We start from the raw sequence: 21,493 nt of genomic DNA, 5'->3' as shown, positions 1-21,493 counted from the left end.
GGGGACAAACAGGAGAAGAAGGCAGTTGTGAATGAGCAAGCGCAAGCCACAGTGGGAACAGTAGAGAACATGTACACACACTGTTCACAACTGAGAGACAAACTACACCCTAAAGAATAGTTTTTGTTTTGTTTTTTAAATTACTGAAAGTGTTTTGGATATTGCATTAGTTCATCCCTCCATTTGACCAGGTTTTGTACCGCTTAAAATTCACTGCGATTTCAGACAATCACTCGTATGCTTTCAAATACTGTATAAATCTTCACTGTCATTGAGTGTCCTCCATAAAAGTATATTAAATCTGTCTTCGCTGTCATTGGGTGTCCTACATCAAAATATATTTTGATATATTCAAGTTTAAACCATAATTAATTTCAATGTAAATAAAGTATTTTTTAAAGATCAGTCTTTAAACTTTGTCATGATAAGTCGTGACATTTTTTATTTTCTATTAGTTGTCAAGCAAAACATGCATTCCCATAGGACACATATCATGTAAATGCAATGAATAAAAAACTGCCACAACTTACGAACACACAGGTCTCCTCTTTCCAAGAAACCGGGACAGCACTGAGAGCGTCGCCTGTACATGGTTCTCACACCTCTTCTGTAGGCTGTCTTGTAGCTGATCCTGTATGAGTTATGAAAACAAACTCACTGGTAGTTGGGGAAGAAACATGACCATATTGATGCAATTGTGTATCGATGAAAATAGTGTACGACAGAGGTGATATTGTTTGGTCCCAGTGGCCCTTGTACATTCCATCCTGTAGACTTGGGCCCCCTGTCTCCTTATCTTAAGTCAATAGTCTCAAACTTGGGCCTTAAAGTGGACAGTGATTTCAAACTCGATCGGCAAATTGGTGCCGTTGTTAAATCCAGCTTCTTTCACCTTAGACAGCTGGCCAAAATAAAGCCTCTCCTCTCACATGAACACTTTGAGACAGTAATTCATGCCTTTGTCACATCCCGGCTCGATTACTGCAATGCCCTTTACTTTGGAGTCAGCCAGTCCTCCATTAAGCGCCTTCAGCTGGTCCAGAATGCCGCTGCTCGCCTCTTGACTGGTACTCGTAAGAGGGAGCACATAACTCCTACTCTGGCATCCCTTCACTGGCTCCCCATTCATTTTAGAGCTATTTTCAAGATCCTCTTATTTGTTTTCAAATCTCTGAATAATCTCGCGCCACCTTACCTCTCTGAGCTCATCCGCCCCTACACACCTGCCCGGCGCCTCAGGTCTGTGGACCAGACTTCATTAGAAGTACCAAGAACTAAACTGAGGCTCAGAGGGGATCGAGCCTTTTCTGTTGCTGGTCCCTCTCTCTGGAATGACCTCCCACTGAACATTCGGCAAGCCTCCTCGCTGCCCATCTTCAAAACCCTCCTCAAAACTCACTTGTATTCTTTGGACTTCGACTCAGCATGACTTAGATTTGTTCTTGGTTTTACTGTTTGGTGCTTTCTACCGCCTTTATTACCGATTTGTCTTACTGTTTATTGTGCATGTTAAATTGCTCCATGTACAGCACTTTGTATGCAACGATGGCTGTTTGAAAGTGCTCTATAAATACTGTTGACTTGACTTGACTTGTTGACATGACTGATTTTGACTCAGAGTTTGAACTATTTTGTTCAGCAGCAAATATGCCAAACAGGGACCTTAGGCTCAAACTTCATGACCAACAAGTATTTTGACCAGACTGAAAAGTCAAGCTCAGCTTTATGTATGGGAGTTGGTGGTGGATTTCTGCAGGAAACAGTCCTCACCTGCACCGATGAACATCCAGGGTACGGACATAGAGAGGGTGACCTCCTACAAGTACCTGGGTGTTCTTCTCAACAATAAACTTGACTGGTCTACCAACACAGACACCCTGATCAGGAAGGGACAGAGCCGCCTCTTCCTACTCAGGAAACTAAGGTCTTTTGGGGTTCAGGGGTCACTCCTTAAGACCTTCTATAACTCTGTGGTGGCTTCGGCCCCCCATTATGGTATTGTCTACTGGTCAGGCAGCATCTCAGCCCGGGACAGAGAGAGACTGGAGCAACTGGTCAGGAGGGCCAGTTCTGTCCTGGGCTGCTCCCTCGACACTCTGGAGGAGGTGGGCAGCAGGTGGATGCTAGCTAAACGAAAAGCTATGATGAACAGTCCCTCCCACCCCCTTCAGCCCACCCTGACAGCACTGGGTAGCTCCTTCAGTCAGAGACTGTTCCACCCGCGCGGCAAGAAGGAGAGATACCACCGCTCATTGCACTGTCAGGCTGCTCAATAAACACACATGAAAACCTGGACTCACCCCATCCATACATTGTAAATAGCAGTCACCTTACGCAGCATACATGCAGTTGCATATATGCGTATATCTATATTTTATATTTTATACTGCATTCTGTACTGTGTACAGTTTTTTTCTGAAACATTTATTTTGTGCATGCAATACTTTTCTCTTTTCTAGCCCCCCCACCCCCTTTCAATTCTGCTGCTGTAGATTGCAAATTTCCCTATTGTGGGGCAAAAAAAGGCTTTCTTATCTTATCTTATCTTATCCTATCTTATGTACAGTGCAAAAGATGTTTATAACAGCTGACTGAAAAATAGAAATATATTTTTTTACATTTGGTATTTATTCAAACGCAATAGACTTCAACTTGCCACATGCATAGAAATAAAAGTACGTAAATCAGACACAACGTGACTTACAAAGCTGTCCCACAAGAGGAAGAGCAGAGAAAAATCATGTCGCTTCATTTAATTCAGTGGTTCTTAACCTGGTAAATTTGTATTTCTCTTTTTTCACTAGTTATACTGTACATGAGATTTTATTTATTTATTTTAAATGTAACAATGAAGATTCCAGGGCTGCTTGGTACTGTACCTTTAGTTATCATTCCAGTAGAGGCAGCACCAACGGTATGTATGAAACATGAGTCGCCACGCATATGTGGAGGCATCAGGAAGGAAGGCTTACCCACTTCTCCAGCTTGTCACTGTTATATGGAGCATAATCACTCATACTCTGCATGTGCACTGTGAGGGCTTTAGCACTCACCTCCCCGCAAACCCAACAATCTCAACTGCAAACAAATTAATCTTGTAACTGTTGGGTCGTAACAAGATAAGTATCCAGAAAAAGTATTACTGGTTAACAAATGTTTAAAAAAACAATAATAATAATCAGAGATGGAAGTAAATGTTTCTGGATTTTTTTTTTTTTGTCCTGATGCCAATAATAAGAAAAATAATAAGAATAAGAACAAGAACATGTACTATAGTAATATCCATCCATCCATTTGCCAAACTACTTTTCCTCATGAGGGTCACAGACGCGCTGGAGCCTATCCCAGCCGTCTTTGGGCGGTAGGCGGGGTACACCCTGAACTGGCCAGTAGCCAATTACAGGGCACACTTAGACAAACAACCATTCACACTCACAACCACACCTCGGGTCAATTTAGAGTGTTCAACCAGCCTGCCATGCATGTTTTTGGAATGTGGGAGGAAACTGGAGGACCTGGAGAAAACCCACGCAGGCACGGCGAGAACATGCAAACTTTACACAGAAAGGCCAGGGCCGGATTCGAACCAACGACGTTTGCACTGTGAGGCAAATGCACTAACCAGTCATCACCATTCCACCCCTAAAGTAATAAATATATTTAGTAATATGAATTAAGGGTTTGTTTCAGTCACGGGTGGAACTTCTTTTCTGAGATGTCATAGCTGTGGTGTGCACACGTTTTTGTAGGTCAAACTTAAGAACAAAAAATGAAATTAGAGAAAAAAGCTGATGTGCTAGAAAAAACAATTACGACTTTTGAAATCAGTGTCAGCGACACATTTAGGGAGATACAAAGTCCATCCATCCATCCATTTTCCGAACCGCTCGATCCTCACTAGGGTCGCGGGGGGTGCTGGAGCCTATCCCAGCCATCTCCGGGCAGTAGGCGGGGGACACCCTGAATCAGTTGCCAGCCAATCGCAGGGCACACAGAGACGAACAACCAACCACGCCCACACTCACACCTAGGGACAATTTAGAGTGTCCAATCAGCCTGACATGCATGTTTTTGGAATGTGGGAGGAAACCGGAGCACCCGGAGAAAACCCACGCAGGCCCGGGGAGAACATGCAAACTCCACACAGGGAGGCCGGAGCTGGAATCGAACCCGGTACCTCTGCACTGTGAAGCCGACGTGCTAACCACTGGACTACCGGGCCGCCCTGAGATACAAAGTCATCTGTGATTAAAATGTGCTGTTGACCAGTGTAGTTATCAAATGCAACTTCAATTTATCAAACCTGGATTCAATATTTGTTCATTTAACTCATGTTAGATGCTCATGCTCGTTATACGTCTTTGCAAGACCAATTTATTTGAATGTTCTGCCTTGCCTGGAGTTCTTCAAATATGTGTTAAAAAGGGTTATTGAAATAAATAGGTTTTCCAGGTATGAGAATTTGTGAATGTATTACACATTTCTGTCTCTCTCTCTCTCTCTCTCTCTCTCTCTCTCTCTCTCTCTCTCTCTCTATATATATATATATATACACACACACACACACACACACACACCTATTGGAAGGTAAAGGTGACAGTCGTTCGTGCCTGTGGTGGTCGGAGCACTCGGGGCAGTGACCCCCAAACTAGATGAGTGGTTGCAACAGATCCCGGGAACAACATCGGACATCTCAGTCCAGAAAAGTGCAGTGCTGGGAACAGCAAGGATACTGCGCAGAACCCTCAAGCTTCCTGGCCTCTGGTAGAGGACCCGAGCTGAATGAGGGACGGACACCACCCGAGGGGGGGTGAGACGAGGAATTTTCTATGTATATATACATATATATATATATATATATATACATATATATGTGTGTGTGTGAGGCTGGATGCCATGAAGAAAGAGGCCCTTGTTCCTGCCAAATTTGCTCATGCTCTTGTTAAAATCGTGCAACTCTATTTCAGAAATATTTAAGACTACTGATCAATGATTGTGTTTAGAATGGAATCTCTTAATAATAAAAAAAATCTTGTACAAACATGGTGCAATCATACCTCTTCGGAAAAGATGAAAGCAACTTGAATGTCGAAGTGAGTCCCTCCTCCCCACTCAAGGACGATGTTTTCCGACTTTTTTTCCCCTCTTAAGTTCAATGACTCAGCTCTTAGCTGAAGGAGCTTAACTGGTGGCTATAAAGCTTAATGTGATCATTAAAGCCAATACGCTGACAGTCCTTCATGAAAATGACCACATCAGACAGGGTCGAACTGCCAAGTGTGAGCTCGACTGCCGGTCACACTCCGGTACAGCAGTACTACACTGTACTGTACTCTACTCTACATACAGAACCAGACAGCAGGAGGGATCTGGGAACACATGATTCTGTGTCTTCACTTGATAATTGACATTTTGACAATAAACCAAAGTTAAGATTTTCTTCTTTTATATTACAATGAACAAATGCCAACATTTATATTCCTGAATCATATCTATATAAGGATGGCTAATGAGGAGGAAACTAAGTAAAAACTTCCATAAAATGTTCATACCTGTGTCTTGTGCATTTGAACCAGTTGAGAATGTCAGTGCAGCGAGTATAGTAGACCTGGTCGAATGGATGAGCGTAAGACTCTTGGACGGTCACTGCATAACTAGAAGAACAGTACATGCAGAACATTAATATGCTTTGGCAGCAAAAGTGACAGCAACTTTCTCATCTAAAAAAAATGATGTAATAATGAGATAATCAAAAGAGCTTTGTGCAGCAGAAACTTCAATGTTTAATTCATACACTTCTTCGACAAGGTTTTTAAGGTTTCATTAAAAACTAACCAGAGCAAAGGCAGTGTAAAGGACACCAAATGATATTCAAGGATTCATCAATGAATTTCAATTTATCAACTCAATTATGTGATTTTTACTCCTGTATGGTAATGTGTGGTGTTTCCTTAAAAATCAGCCGTGATGCATCCTGTCATTCTTCATTATCCATTCATCCACCCATCCATCCATCCATCCATTATCTAAGCCGCTTATCCTCACGAGGGTCGCGGCCATGCTGACAATTGCAGGGCACACAGAGACAATCATTTGCGCTCACAATCACACCTCGTGACAATTTAGAGTATTCAATCAACTTACCATGCACATTTTGGGAAAGGAGGAAACCAGAATGGCTACCCAGAGAAAACACCCACGCAGGCACGGAGAGAACATGCAAACTCAACACAGGAAGGCTGGAGGCGAACCAGTCGTTCCTCCGAGATTATCGATCACCGAACCAGCACCCGCTGTTACCTTGGTCAGAATTTCCACTTTGATTTTACGCTCTAGCTCTGAGTGGTGAGGCCACTCAAGTGGTGACATTAGCATCATTTTGAATTTACAGTCTCAGTCTGTCCTCAGGAGTAAACCTTTTTTGCTTGATTACTGACAAAACTGTCAGCCTAGATTTGTAACAGGGGTCTATTAGTTCACTGCATTATTTTAAGTGGCAGTATTTTATTTTGGGTGGCCCGGTGGGCAACTGGTTAGCACGTCGGTCTCACAGTGCAGAGGTGCAGGGTTCGATTCCGGCTCTAGCCTTCCTGTGTGGAGTTTGCATGATTTCCCCGTGCCTGCGTTTTCTCCGCGTAGTCCGGTTTCCACCCACATTCCAAAAAACATGCATGGTATGTCGATTGAATGCTCTAAATTGTCGCCGGGTGTGACTGTGAGCATGGATCATTGTTCGTCTATGTGCCCTGCGATTGGTTGGCAACCAGTTCAGGGTGTCCCCCGCCTATTGCCCGAAGACAGCTGCGATTGGCTCCAGTATGCCCGCGACCCTTGTGGGAGATAAATGGTTCAGAAAATGGATGAAAATGATTGAATATTTATATTGTGCACTGTATATTGGCGATTTGAGTTTTGGAGCCTAACCTCTCCCAGTGGCTGCACACGTTGGGATCATCTGGGTTTAGTGTGGTCACCAGAGAGATGAAGCCGAAAAGTCTGAGCCACAGCAGCACTTGGGGGGAGGCACCAACGGCTCCCATTGTCCTCCACCCTCTTTCTTGAAGCTGAAGCAGAACATGAAAATCAGGAAAGCATACTCCGTGGTAGCATGCACATAACATAACATAACATAACATAACATAACATAACATAACAACCACTGGGAGGTACGGTTGGGGAAAAAAAAACGCTTCTGACAGCAGTAATTTAATCATTAAGTAATAATCTAAAGGGAGGAGAAACAAAACATCAACTCCAACTGGAAAATATGTTTTATGTTAACACTGTATGAGCATTCCAGACTATAGCTTTAAATAATGCTGCTATTTGTGGTGGTTTGCTTCATGGTCATTAAATGAATTTAAAAAGGACCCACGCTAAACGGATAGGGACCGAGATGACGCACGAATAGCGGAAATCCACCAATAATAGATGCCTGCATTGATATATATATATATACAGGTATATATATATGTGTGTGTGTGTGTGTGTGTGTGTGTGTGTATACTGTGTGTATATATATATTCATTCATTCATTCATTCATCTTCCGAACCGCTTTATCCTCACTCGGGTCGCGGGGGTGCTGGAGCCTATCCCAGCTGTCTTCAGGCAGTAGACGGGGGACACCCCGAATTGGTAGCCAGCCAATCGCAGGGCACACAGAGACGAACAACCATGCACGCCCTCACTCACACCTCGGGACAATTTAGAGTGATCAATCAGCCTGCCATGCATGTTTTTGGAATGTGGGAGGAAACCGGAGAACCCGGAGAAAACCCACGCAGGCCCGGGGAGAACATGCAAACTCCACACAGGGAGGCCGGAGCTGGAATTGAACCCGGTACCTCTGTACTGTGAAGTCAACGTGCTAACCACTGGACTGCCGGGCCGCCCTATATGTACAGTATATTTAAATATATATATACAGTATGTATGTATCCTTTTTTTGTTAACCCCTCAAAATTCCTAAATAAGCGGGAATATGCCACCAATACACATTTTCCACGGAAAAGAGGGTTGCACCCCCCCCCCCAATTATTTTATTTAGTTTCTGTTAAAAATAAATACATCTGCAACTCGATAAATCAGCAGGTACCGAACAGGAACTATGCAGAGGGCCACCGTAATCACAATGGCCGTCATTTAGTAACCATGCGTACGGCATGCACCAAAACGTTCCTGAAAATCTTCGTACTTGAATTTCTGCGCATTCTGCTTGAAAATATATATATATAAATTTCTCACAGCTGTCACGGGGTGGTACCACCGCACTACGGTTCACTTACATTACGAAATGTCCTTCCATACTTAATTTTTCCATACTTATTTGTCATGACCTTGTTTATGATGATACTCATGCAGCGTGTTATACCGGAGACAAATTCCTTGTGTGTTCTACATACTTGGCCAATAAAGATGTTTCCGATTATGATATATATATATATATATATATATATATATATATATATATATATATATATTTATGTATATCAAGGAGAAGGCTCCAACGGATGACGTACTCAGAGAATGTGTCAGACAATGGGGAACAGAAGATGAGGCGCTGGAAGAGGGACCATCATGGGAGGACAAGCCCCTACACGGGATGTACCACCGGACCATAACTGAAGTGGCCGATCTCAAGAAGTCCTATCAGTGGCTAGAGAGGGCTGGCCTGAAGGACAGCACAGAGGCACTCATCCTGGCTGCTCAGGAGCAGGCCCTGAGCACCAGAGCCATTGAGGCCCAGATATACCACACCGGACAAGACCCAAGGTGTAGGTTGTGCAAAGAGGCACCTGAGACGATCCAACACATAACTGCAGGGTGTAAGATGCTGGCAGGGAAAGCCTACATGGAACGCCATAACCAGGTGGCTGGCATAGTCTACCGAAACATCTGTGCGGAGTATGGACTGGAAACCCCAAGGTCAAAATGGGAAACACCTCCGAAGGTGGTGGAGAATGACAGAGCGAAGATCCTGTGGGACTTCCAGATCCAGACTGACAAGATGGTAATGGCGAACCAACCAGATATCGTGATCATAGATAAAGGGCAGAGGAAAGCCGTTGTAGTGGATGTAGCGGTCCCAAGTGATGGGAACATCAGAAAGAAGGAACACGAGAAACTCGAGAAATACCAAGGGCTCAGAGAGGAGCTGGAGAGAGCCTGGAAGGTAAAGGTGACAGTCGTGCCTGTGGTGGTCGGAGCACTCGGGGGCAGTGACCCCCAAACTAGATGAGTGGTTGCAACAGATCCCGGGAACAACATCGGACATCTCAGTCCAGAAATGTGCAGTGCTGGGAACAGCAAGGATACTGCGCAGAACCCTCAAGTTTCCTGGCCTCTGGTAGAGGACCCGAGCTGAATGAGGGACGGACACCACCCGAGGGGGGGTGAGACGAGGAATTTATACCTAATAGCTACAAAAACGGTCGTAAGTAGTTCTTTCACTAGGTCCAACACTAATTACAGGAATTCTATCAACTCAAATCTCTTTGCTGTGCTATGTTTATTCATTTCTATTTATTTATACAACTTAAAACGGCAGTGTTTATTCATTGATCGGCTCATATTTAGGCATGTTTTGTGTACAGCAATTTCCACTTCAAGTTTGGATTTTAAATTATAAACATTATCATATGTGGTCGGATTCTGTGTTCAACAAACTTTCTGATGATGCGAACCTTTTGAAAATAGATTAAAAATTGAGAAAGAATTGTTTCGGTACACACTGATATTCTCTTTATTCTACAACTTTGAGGCTGTATCTGTCTTTTCAAGCATCTCCATATACAGTAGTATTCTTTCATTTTCGACGCAATCTCGTGAAAGAAATCAACCGTTATGACCGAGAGCAAAACATGTTTCATGTGAAAATCAACAAAATATTCTGAACGTTTGACAATATCAGCAATCAAAAACAAGCTAGTTCCATTGATGAATAAACGTTGAGTATTTTTTTTATATCCCCAAATGAATTATCAATCAATTAATTGTCTTAAACATTGTCTTTCAAAGTTATGTCAATTCAAAGAAACAGGTTTCACTTTTTGACTCAGCAGCCCAGATTTACAGAGAATCCATTCAAATATCTTGGTCAGATAAAAAACAAACAAACAAACAAACAAACAAACAAACCAACCAAAAAACTAATAAAGAATGCCAGCAAATCAGGGGACCATATAAGACACAAGTATTGAGGAAAAAAAGCATATTTTTAAGGCTGATATTTGGCGGTCGTATTATACAAGTGTGGGTCATTTTGCACTGGGTTTTTCTGGATGTTTTTGCGTGTCGTGTCCTTTAATTAAATTTTGGAATCAATGAAAAATGATCAACATCGCCATTAATTGTCAGTTTTTCTGTTTCCTCTCTGATGATACCAACCTTTTGAAAATATGGTTAAGATTAAAAAAGTTATTAATGTTTTGGGGCCATCTCTCCCGACTTTAAACCTTTGCGCGTTGGCTAAGATGTGTCAAATGAATGCCCTTTTAAGAGGAAATGGGGGCAGGGTTTTTGCAAATTAGATCTCCATGGGCACGAGCTGTCATTTAGAATGAATTCTGAGTCATGAGAATATGCACCGTGTTGCAAAAAATATAAATAAAAGAAAGAAAAAAGGCTAGTGTGCACGTGTGATGAATACGATGTTTTTTTTTAACTTAAGAACATTTCTATGCATGTATTAGTGAATGAGGCCCGATTACATTAAATAAAATTACTGAAAAAGACGAAACAGACATGAATAACAGAACACCTCAATTTGAGTAATTATCCTGTATTCAACTCTGAGCAATTTGTGAGAAAGATTGCTCAAAGACACTCCACAGAATATTTACACACCTTGAGCAAATAAACGATTACATTTTCTAGAATGTCTCTCAAGAAAAGTGGGCTTCTTGAAACATTTTTAACCCGCTGAAGTATTTTATTTATATTGTGCTTGTGTTTGTAAGTCCATCGTTTTATTGACATACGGTACATGCACTCACAGTGTCCATTGAAGTTGTCCAATCATGATTTGACGCTAATGTTGACTGCTACATTTTACAAATGTTGGCCCAAGCAAGGTTACACCCATTTTAGAGAACAGTGCATCATCATAAAAATGTTCACAGTAAAGGTAGACCTCACAGCAGGCGACGTGCTGGTAACCCAAAATACACCTAAGTGACTGCAGTCCTCGTAAAAATATACCATTAAGAAGTACCACGGCTATATCTGATCCTGACCCTTTAATGAACGCCAAACCAGAACTCCAGTTTCATTAACAATACTAATCCCAGGTTTTTCCTCCAATGTGCCACCAAAGAGCCACTAAGATCTTAATGAAATGTCTACCTGCCAGAGCCTAACAAAGCCATCGAATCTCAGAGCTTTATTAAGGAACTTAAGGCTTCATTGACCAGTTCACTCCCCTGTGGCCCTTATGTGGCTCTTTAATGATGGACAACACCATTTTGCTGACAGAGCGAGCTCACTCGATGGTCTCTCTGGGGTTTTGGGTAGACACAAAATTATGATGCACAGTTTCATGTGACTGAGATCGGTTCAAGGAGATGAAATTCAGAAGCAGGCAATAAGATAAAGGTAGTAGAAAAATGGGGTCGTCATGCTGCAGGAGAGAACACATTGTGTTTTAGCATCAGACAAAAAAAAAGATACAAGAGAATTGATTAATATCTCAAACGGTTCATCAAAGACCGAATACCCTATTTCAGGTCTTTGGAGAGGCAAATTCTAAATTACCCAACACTTCTGTCAAACAGGTATAGGTTGTCAACAAACTCACACTAGGAGTGACTACATCATAAATATAAATCAAGTGAATACATTTTGTACAACTGATATTTAGCCATCGATTCATCCATTATCTGATCCAGCATATCCTCGCAAGTTGATGAAGTTCAAACAAATTGGAAGAAAACCAGCATCCCATCGCAGAAAATATGATTTTAGATACCTGTGGGGATGAAATATATACTTCACCCTATAGGAGACAGGTGTCAAACTCAAGGCCCGGGGGCCAGATCTGGCCCGCCACATCATTTTATGTGGCCCGTGAAAGCAGATCAAACATGTCAACTTCCATGATGCTTTCTAAAATGTCTAACAATTTTTTTAAATTCTCTTATGTAATAAATAAGAGAGATATTGGAAGCATTTTCTTGTTACCAAAATCCTCATGATAGTAACTTAAACAACAGTGGAATCAACAGTTATTCTTCATTTCTTTATATGGTTTCAGTTATAACAGACCACCAAGGGAAACGGTAACTAAAATGTGGCCCCCGACAAAAATGAGTTTGACACCCTTGCATAATGGAGTGCATTACAGTCAATGTAAACATATTTTTAGGTTGGGGACTGACTGCTCATTTCAGGTTTAGTGCAGATGTAAGCTTTTAGAGCAGGGATGTCAAACTCATTTTTGTCGTGGGCCACATTTGAGTTACCGTTTCCCTTGGAGGGCCGTGATGACTGAAACTATATAAAGAAGCCAAGAATAACATTTTATTCCGCTATTGTTTTAGTGACTGTAATGAGAGGTTTGGTAATAAGAAAATGCTTACAATATCTCTCTCATTTATGACATATGAAAAATTTAAATGTTGGTACACAAGTACATGGCTTTCGCGGGCCACTTAAAATGATGTGGCAGGCCACATCTGGCCCCCAGGCCTTGAGTTTGACACCTGTGTTTTAGAATGAGAGTATGGCATTACTCTTTTTCTAGTCCATTTCTGACAGTAGGCCATGGCATTATAGACAATATTAACCTATTGTCATGTTGAGGCACGCATCCAGTTTGAAGATAATTTCTGGGCATTCTGGAATTGGTTACACTTTGGCAAGAAAATTGCTGACACTGTGTTTTGACACTGCGCTGCACCTAATGCTTATACAAAAAAAAATGAAGGCCTTATCTTGCGCACATGACTAATATATCCAGTCCAAATTCTGAAGTAAGAGAAGTTTGTTAATGTATGGTTCATTCAAAGCCATCTGCAGGCAGATTGTGTCCACGATGTTGTTGACGCAATAAGAAGTTGTTCTTCAAGTAGTTAGCAAACCATAATCACAGTGACACAGACTGAAGACAGGAAGACAGCTCTTGCCTCTTTTGTGCGATGCTCAATTGAAAGTGCACCAACCCTTGAAATCAGCCTAATCCGCCCATTCACTTCCTTTCATCTAGCCTGGATCAATAGTCAACAAGGCAATCCCGCCCAGGCTAGAATGACGGAATTAATAGTTATTGAGCCTGTCAATGAATTGATCAGCTAAGTCCCTTCTGCAATTAAGATGTCGTACTTTTGTTGATGAAGGAGTTCTTCCATTTCACTGCCAGTGGTTTTCAATTATTAGCACTTATCACACTTGCAAAACAGGATCAAAGAAAATGGCTGAACATATCTACGGTGACAAGGTTGAATTAATAATGCATAGGGCTGCCGAATCTATGATCAGCTAAAAAAAAAAGTCAATTTATTTTGCATCATCATACAAAATATACATGAGATTTAAAAAAATGCTACCTAAAAACAAAAAACACTGAACTGTATCCCTGGAATTCACGCATGTTTAAATTTAAATTAGAAGACTCTGACTTTACCCTGTAGCCTAAGCGAGCGGTCAATAGTTCCTATCCTCATTCAAGCAATTCGATATTCGGAGAGGGCTCAACAAACTGAATATATTTTTAACTGATGGAAGTGCATCTTTGATCAACAGTACTCTGAAACTAGGATCTCACTTAACATCAACACTTTATAATTCTCAACTCATATTCAATTTCAATATTACACGTTAAGCATTGACAATTCATTGGATGAGGCTGGACTTTTACTGCTTTATATACAAATAAATTCCGAATGTTTGGCACTTGTAGAGTTTTGTGTGACTGTATTCTCCCAAGAAATCATCATCAAATTTCAGAGTGTTCAACCTCAGGGGATATTTCACTGCAAAAATGTTTTGTTTACCCAATTAGGAGAACTTGAAGAAAGAAGTATTGAATTGCAAATGATTAGTATGATCACAATACTATAAAGTATGTATGTATGTTTACAGTTTAAGTATCTTTACTGCAGGAGGACAGGAGATAATACAGCTGTAGAGTTGACAGAAAACACAATAACACATTTTAACATCATGGAAAGACTAGTGTTAAAGCTACGATGAAAGGAGAAGTTATGAGAGCCGGCTACTTGACACTGAACAGAGAATTAGCAAAAGACAGTTTATCACAGGACTGACACAGTTCGGGAACGAACTGAGTGGCGATCGGATCCCACAAACGTAGACATGAACAAAATTTGAACAAAAATATTTATTTAATAACAAAAGCGCAACAACAACGTATAAACAGAAATCGCTGGTCAAAAAGAACCAGGGAAAACATTACATGAACAAAATACGCTTAAAAAGGCAATGAAATAGTAAATCCGAGTATATAAATCAAACGTTTAGAGTCCAACTTCACAAAACAAAAACATGAGCATGACCAAAGACAAAATCATATAAATACTTACAAGGCGAGAGACTAGGGAGCAAAAATGACAATGACGAGATCCAGAGGTCAAGAAAACAACACTTGAGCAAGAGCAGCAACAAGGTCAATAATCCGACGGAGACGTGGCGCTTGGGAAGTCCTTAAATACATGGCTTAACAACTTGATGATCGAAACGGCAGCGGGTGTGCACACTAGCGGGAAAGCCCTGTGCTGCCACCTGCTGGAGACGCACAACAACAGGACCATGACAAGGACTTAATAATGTCAAGGCTCAAAATTTTGGGGTTTGTCTGATTCCTACTACTGTGTTAATTAATATCAATGTAATTGATAACTTGCCTTACACTACCAATCTGAAAAGCCTTTGTACCCTGTCATGTTTGGGTGCCGGTGTTTTTCAATATAAATGCAATGTATAATTGCATTTATTTGGTCCAGAGAGTAAGATCTCTCTTTGTCCTCATATTTTGTGAGTGTGAGTGTTCAGTATTCCAAGTAAGCTTCCTGTTAACTTTTTCATTGCAACTGAAGCTAGTGCAGTGAATACATTCCGAATGATGAAATAAAGGTTCAGCAATTAGTAAAGTACACACCCTCCGGACAATGGACTTGCTTGAGGCAGTCATTTTGTACCCTCTTGCTCACATCAACTGTTGGCATGGCAAGGATGGCATGGCACATCAACATGAACTGATGGCTTCCCCAAGAACTCAGCATGGGAATCACCAATCATGGCATGCTCTACCTAAAAAAAAAAAAAAAAACGAAGCATTTAAGGTTAAAAGGGATTCCTCCAGTTCTTTCACTGCCTGCCAATTATTAAAGGATCTGGGATAAAGTGTATACTGTCATGATCTCTTTAGCGGTGAAAAAAAAAACAAGCCTCTGAATGTGGTTCATAATGTAGTTCAGTAGTTTGATAAAAATTAATTTGATAGGTTTCCGCGGCACACCGTTCGAGCTCTCACAGCACATCACTGTGCCCCGGCACACTAGTTGGGAATCCCTGATGTAGTTTACAGGTCCAAAGAGGAACAGCATGACAGCTACATTCGCGCAGACCTCCCGCATGGCAACCCCTGGGCGGAACTCTATTCTGCTCAATACGACATGGTCATTAAAGAATTTTTCTTTTGAAAAAAATAATCAATTCATTGGTTATTGATTTCTCACCTATTTTGTAAAAAGGACCTTTGCCAACTTCAGAGAAATTCATTGTAAACCGATGCAACCAAATCTATCCACTATGAGTTCAAAAAATTAATTAATTTTAAAAAAGGATCATTTTAAGAATTGACCCGATTTCCCTGCCCTGATATTTTATTGAGGTTAATGCATTAGTAAAAATCCACCACGCTTTCCAAGGATTTTCCAGTGTTCACCAACATACACTGGTGCACATGCTGCAAAAGAAAGTCTGTTCATTGTACGATGCTACTTAATGAGTACAAACCAAATAACGACCGCTAGTTACTTTTCTTTTTGAACAAAGCCTGAATCAGGTTGCCGTCTGTGGAACATGAATAGTTGATGTGGCCTGACCGGTTTCAGAAACACGGGTGCCCCATTTTCCTTGCTTACTAGGTGAGAGTACGACCAAAGTGGACTGTACTTATTGCGGAGGGCAAACACCAGCAGGGCGGAAGCGAGCAAAGACTGACACGAGGATGATCAAACACGGCGCATCTCCTCACTGCAGTGTTCAACTCAAATGACATTCAAAACTTCATTAAAGTGATGAAATCTCTGGAAGAAAGGACAGGACATAAAGACACTGCGAGACACGCACCAGTGCAACGGCTCAGTGGATCAAAAGTCCTGCTTTTTTTTTTGTGAGGTCCTTTTATTTAAATCTCAACCTCACATGCCAGATTTGAGTGGCATTTGTGTCTTAAAGAGCACTCACACATAAGGGGGCAAAGACACAGAGCTTTTGTGAAGTTCTTTTAGAACAAACAACTGATGCAAACTCTCGACACCCCAGTCGGCACTTTTCTCCCGAGAGCCCCGCTATGTCAGCTGCGTAATTCATGAGTGAAATCTGTTAGGTAGTCAAGGTGCTGTAGCCTGTGAGGAGGTACTGTATTTCTAAAGCCCTTGCACAACTCCCATAAGTTACCGGCTGTAATTTGTCAGGCAGGCTGGACCCTCCACCCACCTTTATATTGATTAAAGGCCTAAGTATGGTGCTGATTAAGCACAGGGCATTTAAGGATCAATCCAGGCTGTATCGGACCATATGGATTATGCGTAGACTTCTATAATATAATAGCCATGCACAATTTGAATCTGCCTGACGATAACACCTGCCATTTCGTACATCAATAACAATGTTGCAAATTATAGCCAGATTGAGGAAAAATGGATGTTGCTTGGGCAAGGAAAGTTAAAATAAATTTGTTTCATAAGAAATAGTGTCAACAAAGCGGGTACCTTTGACACACAAGAGTCTGGAGCAAACACGTGCAGCAAGCAAGGCTATTTTCAAGGGGTATTTCACTTCTCATTGCACGTGCATTCAAGGGAGAATCATTCAACAAAGAAGAGGAGATAAGATGTTAATAAAGGCTCATTGCGTATTCCACAGCGAATGCCTGCCGTTCAAGGAAACTGCTGGTGGGATTTGCACAAACCCGAAGATCGGTGGCATAAAACAAGGATGCGTTGAACATGAAGCAAAACCAACTAAATTGCTTTTTATTAAATGCATACACACTTTAGACACATTCCCATTTGATTGTTGGTTCGGGAACATTTGGTTGTGATTGAGTTTGAATATGATTCATGGCAAAGAACAACTGTGTATTAATGACTAAAATAACATTTCTAAAGCCTAAATGTTGTCCTATTTGGAACAGAATGTTTTTTAATGCCTTTGAAAGCTCACAAAAATGTCAGTGGACGTTTGATCCACTGAATCTGCATATTTGTTTTGCCTTTGAAGTGGTATTTTTGCTATTTCAGAGGGGCAAGACTCATTCCAAACGTAAACTGGTTGTCTCGGGCCCTGTTAAAAGATCAACGTGAAAAGAGAAAAGCAATATCCAACGGTACTTACGTGAAATGAGACGACTCGTATGAAAGTATTGTACTGAGCCGTGCAATCGGAAATGAACATCGTCACTTTTTAGCAAAGGTGTTTTACTATTTTAGCTTTTCAAATGAAATTAGTAGTAAACCTCTTTGGCACTTTTGTGACAGCTCCTGGTAATAAATGAGACTCACGAGGCACATTGTTTATTACTGTGAGGCACCCTCATCCAATTCTAAAGTTCAGAAAATGCTGAAAGGGTTTGGTCTGAACATGACTTTGACCACGGTTAACTACTTTTTACAGTTGACCGTATTACCGTTAAGAATATTGAAAAATTGTGAAAATGTGACTTTCGAACAGGTGCCATGAAAAAATTTGCAAAATCCAAACAAATTAAATAATCAGATCCCTGGGGGGAGATTTGTTGAAATATGATTCTATATGAGCTGAAAAACTACAAAAAGCATCAAATGCATATGCAGTACACAACTCTTTTCCAAAGGGCATCATCAGTTTGGATGGCATCCATCCATAACCACCATTGCCACTTGATTCACGCTGACCCACTGCAACTCACCCAAATTGTATTATTCGACTCGATAGTTGACAGCTTTTCTTCCGCACGTTGAATACTGTTTGCTTCTGTTTCACTACAGACCACTAATATTTCAAATTTTCTTCCTTTTTTTTGTCTTTACTGCTCCAGTTTATCTTATTTCCTTGTTTGAGACATACTTCAGTTGCACATGATACAGGAGAATGTGCGACTTACATTCCCAGCACAGCGTAATCCACACCTTGGCGCTAAAACATGTCTTGGTAGCATGCCCGGCAAATAATTTGACTTGAATCAGCACAACAGTCTGCTGGTAAAGGGACCAAGACGTGTATACTGTAGATTACGGCGTCCCTGGAAGACCTGTCACAAATGTTACTAAATCAGCTAGAACCAAAATGCTTCTCAGAGACAGCAATTATGGTTCGCTGAGAGTCCAAGAATATAGAATAGGCTGATACATACTAGTGGTTTGCAAGGTAGGATGAGAGGTCATTGCGGGTAAAGATTTTGAGAGCAAATAATTTACTTTTTTGTTTGCTGGTTTTTTTTTTTTTTGGTTGGGTTTTTTTTGGTAAGGGAGCATTAAAGCACTCGTACCAACGTGACCCGATGAAATTCTGAACAGCTCAAAAATTACCGTTCCTAGTCAGGACACCCAAATCCATAAATAAGTGGGAATTATAATATTATTGACAGTGATGAATAATTATATAGGGATGTCAAATATAATAATAATAATAATAATAGTAAAAATAATACACTCAATATGTAGAGTATATGAAACTGTAAAACTACTAGTATTATTTGGCCAAACCTGCTTGGCCCTATTCCCTCCACCGTGCAGGAAATAAAAATGTTTTTGGACCACTGTTGTCATTTTTGCTAGTTTGAAGGAAAGTAGTTGCGAGACGGACAGAAAAGTCGGTAAATATTTTGAAAGCATTGCTGAATTTTCAGCAATGCAGGAACCAGTCACTCTTGCTCGTTACCTGCCTTGTACTAATGACCACCCATAAAACAAAAGCTTAACTTTCAAAATAAAAGCACTACATATTTTATAGTTTTATTTTGACTCATGATCACTGTGAGGGTTGTTCAGAGACTGTGGGTGGGCCGGATTTAGCACCCGGACAGTACTTTAGCCAGGTCTCGTATAGAGTGCTACCAGCGTGAGAAACAAAACGAGATAGTGTGGGGGATACAGATAAAAAACAGCAGAGCTAAAATATAAAACATTTAGCTGTAGCTGTAGTTACATACAAACCACTACACTGAAGGGTGCCAAAACATGAAAGAAGTCTCTGCAAATTTGAATGATGACTTACATAGGCGACGATGGTCACCGAAAGATTAGCTTAGGCCACTGTTTTGTCATTATAACTTTGTGTTATTTATTGAGAAATTTGGATTGAAACCCCTATTTTATAGCTGAAAAGATAGCCGGTATTAAAACTAAGTGGGGTGATAAATCCTAACGGCTCTGCCTCCCTACCCTCCCAGAATTATACTTTCAAGTTCACTTGCTCTCATGCTAGCTAGTTAGATCAACTGAGCGTATTGGCAGACGGTAAGACAAGTTGTGCCAAGAGACTATCGATGAGTGGTGATATCCCCTCTGGCACATTAGAAGATATATCAGCACTATTTGTAAAACGTCACACACAGCGACGAACAAGATATTCCACCATTCCTTCAAATAAACCGGATGATGATTGAACTTTACAGGGATGCCAATGGTTAAATAAAACAGCTAAACTGGTTTGAAGCGCTACTGTTTGCGTGTGGGGCTGCGTCAAACGCAGCAATGTTTATTTTTCAATTTGGGAAAGCTTGCATTGCAAAAAAGCATTCCTAGGATGTACTTGCTAGAGGCAATTTTCTTTTTTAGTTTCCATCTTACTGAATGCCGACTACTGCTGTCAAAGCTGTACCATATTTTAGGTATTGGATTTGCAGGACTGTTTCAACATGTACTGCAAACATTGATATGGAAAACAATGTCATCAATATGACATTTTTTTTAAAAGCTTTTGAGGACAGCGTCACAAAAGGAAAAGTAATCCGACAAATGACAGAAAACATTTGATAAACTCATGGTGTTCACAGCCTCTCATTATTGACTGCCTGCAGAGTATCACGTATCACAGCTCACAAGTGTTTAAAACCTCAGTGGACTGTCATTCATAATCAGTATTTTGCTGTCACCCTGCTACAAACATTAAAGCAAAAGTCTCTGAAAGTTGCCTCAGATAATCGCTTAAGAATTCATACCCAAGCACATGCAGGTGCTTCTCATCCACAGCAGCACACAAATCAGCACTTTTCGCCATTAGAAGACTGAAGGTCGTCATTATTGTCTTCCTGCACATCAAGCTGTTACATGTCGTTCTAGGATGAAAGTAGGTGAATGTTTACGTTTCACGTGATTTTATGTATTGAAGAAAGAGTTAATTCGCACTTCAGTTACTCCTGCGTCATCCAACGGTCATTGTAGCCACCAGACAGAATCTGGCATATGTCTGCTTCTGTCATCACTGACTGAGAATGTGTGCCACAGTGACGATGAGCCTATTTGCTTTTGTCACTCATTTGAAACGTATGCCGCAGTAACTGAATCACTCATCGCACGTTGAATCATTATAGTCAGCCAACCACATGTAAATGCCTTTAATCCGTTCCAACCCCCCCCCTCAAATAAAATTTAGACATGTTTTCTAAAGCCGAAAAATGCATCAAACTATGCAACTAATACATGTTACAATCAGATTATTGCACAATAAATTAGAGTCATGCATAATGTAAAAAAAACAAAGAATAGAGTAAATAATAAAAATGACGGTCATTTAACAATTAACTGCGTCCTTCGTGTTTTTTGCCCTCTTTAGTTCATGTTGTCTCTCAGAAGTGTTTTTTGCCTGGCGTTTTGTAAAGAAGTGATCCAAGGACGTTTGCTTTTGTCGGCTTTTAACAAAATATCCAAGGCAAACATCAGCATCACGATCTACTGGTGAACACTTTCTGGGTGATTCATTTACGTAAAAAACTATCAGAGCGCCTCATGGCCCAAGAGGCTAATGACGAGGACGCTGCAGAGACATACAGTACATCTATCTATCTATTTATCTATCCACACACTTGGACACATTCGGTAGAGGTCCCTCTTAGCCAATGGGATACCAGGTTGATGCCTTGTAATAGCCAATGGCAGAGCAGCTATCAGTATGTTGCGTTCATGAAACTCGGAGCTGACAATTGCAGCCCAGACTTTATTTTTACCTTTCGTATCTTGAAATTTATTATGTAACAAGAGGCAATATTTTCCTGTTGAGGCGTTTCATATGAAGAAACGTTCGTAAGTCGAGGTACCACTGTATATCATT

General features: G+C 40.9%; 1 protein-coding gene across 4 annotated transcripts in view; it reads right to left on the bottom strand.

Annotated features, from left to right (window-relative positions):
* Positions 1 to 21,493, bottom strand: part of LOC147207196 (multiple epidermal growth factor-like domains protein 11) — a 123,572-nt gene that overhangs the window by 94,240 nt on the left and 7,839 nt on the right. For all 4 annotated transcript variants that reach the window (XM_086106265.1, XM_086106266.1, XM_086106267.1 and 1 more), the window contains exons 2-4: positions 6,925 to 7,064; positions 5,553 to 5,654; positions 531 to 631 (exon numbers count right to left, since the gene is read on the bottom strand). In XM_086106265.1, the coding sequence (XP_085962391.1) occupies positions 531 to 631; positions 5,553 to 5,654; positions 6,925 to 7,040 (319 nt within the window). In that variant the 5' untranslated portion in view covers positions 7,041 to 7,064. The remainder of the gene's footprint in view (positions 1 to 530; positions 632 to 5,552; positions 5,655 to 6,924; positions 7,065 to 21,493) is intronic.

Source organism: Hippocampus guttulatus, chromosome 3 (assembly GCF_054856545.1).
Source record: "Hippocampus guttulatus isolate MCC_2025c chromosome 3, RoL_Hgut_1.0, whole genome shotgun sequence".
Classification (NCBI taxonomy): Eukaryota; Metazoa; Chordata; class Actinopteri; order Syngnathiformes; family Syngnathidae; genus Hippocampus; species Hippocampus guttulatus.
The sequence above is the reverse complement of the archived record's forward strand: the minus strand, read 5'-3'. Positions and strand labels throughout refer to the sequence as shown.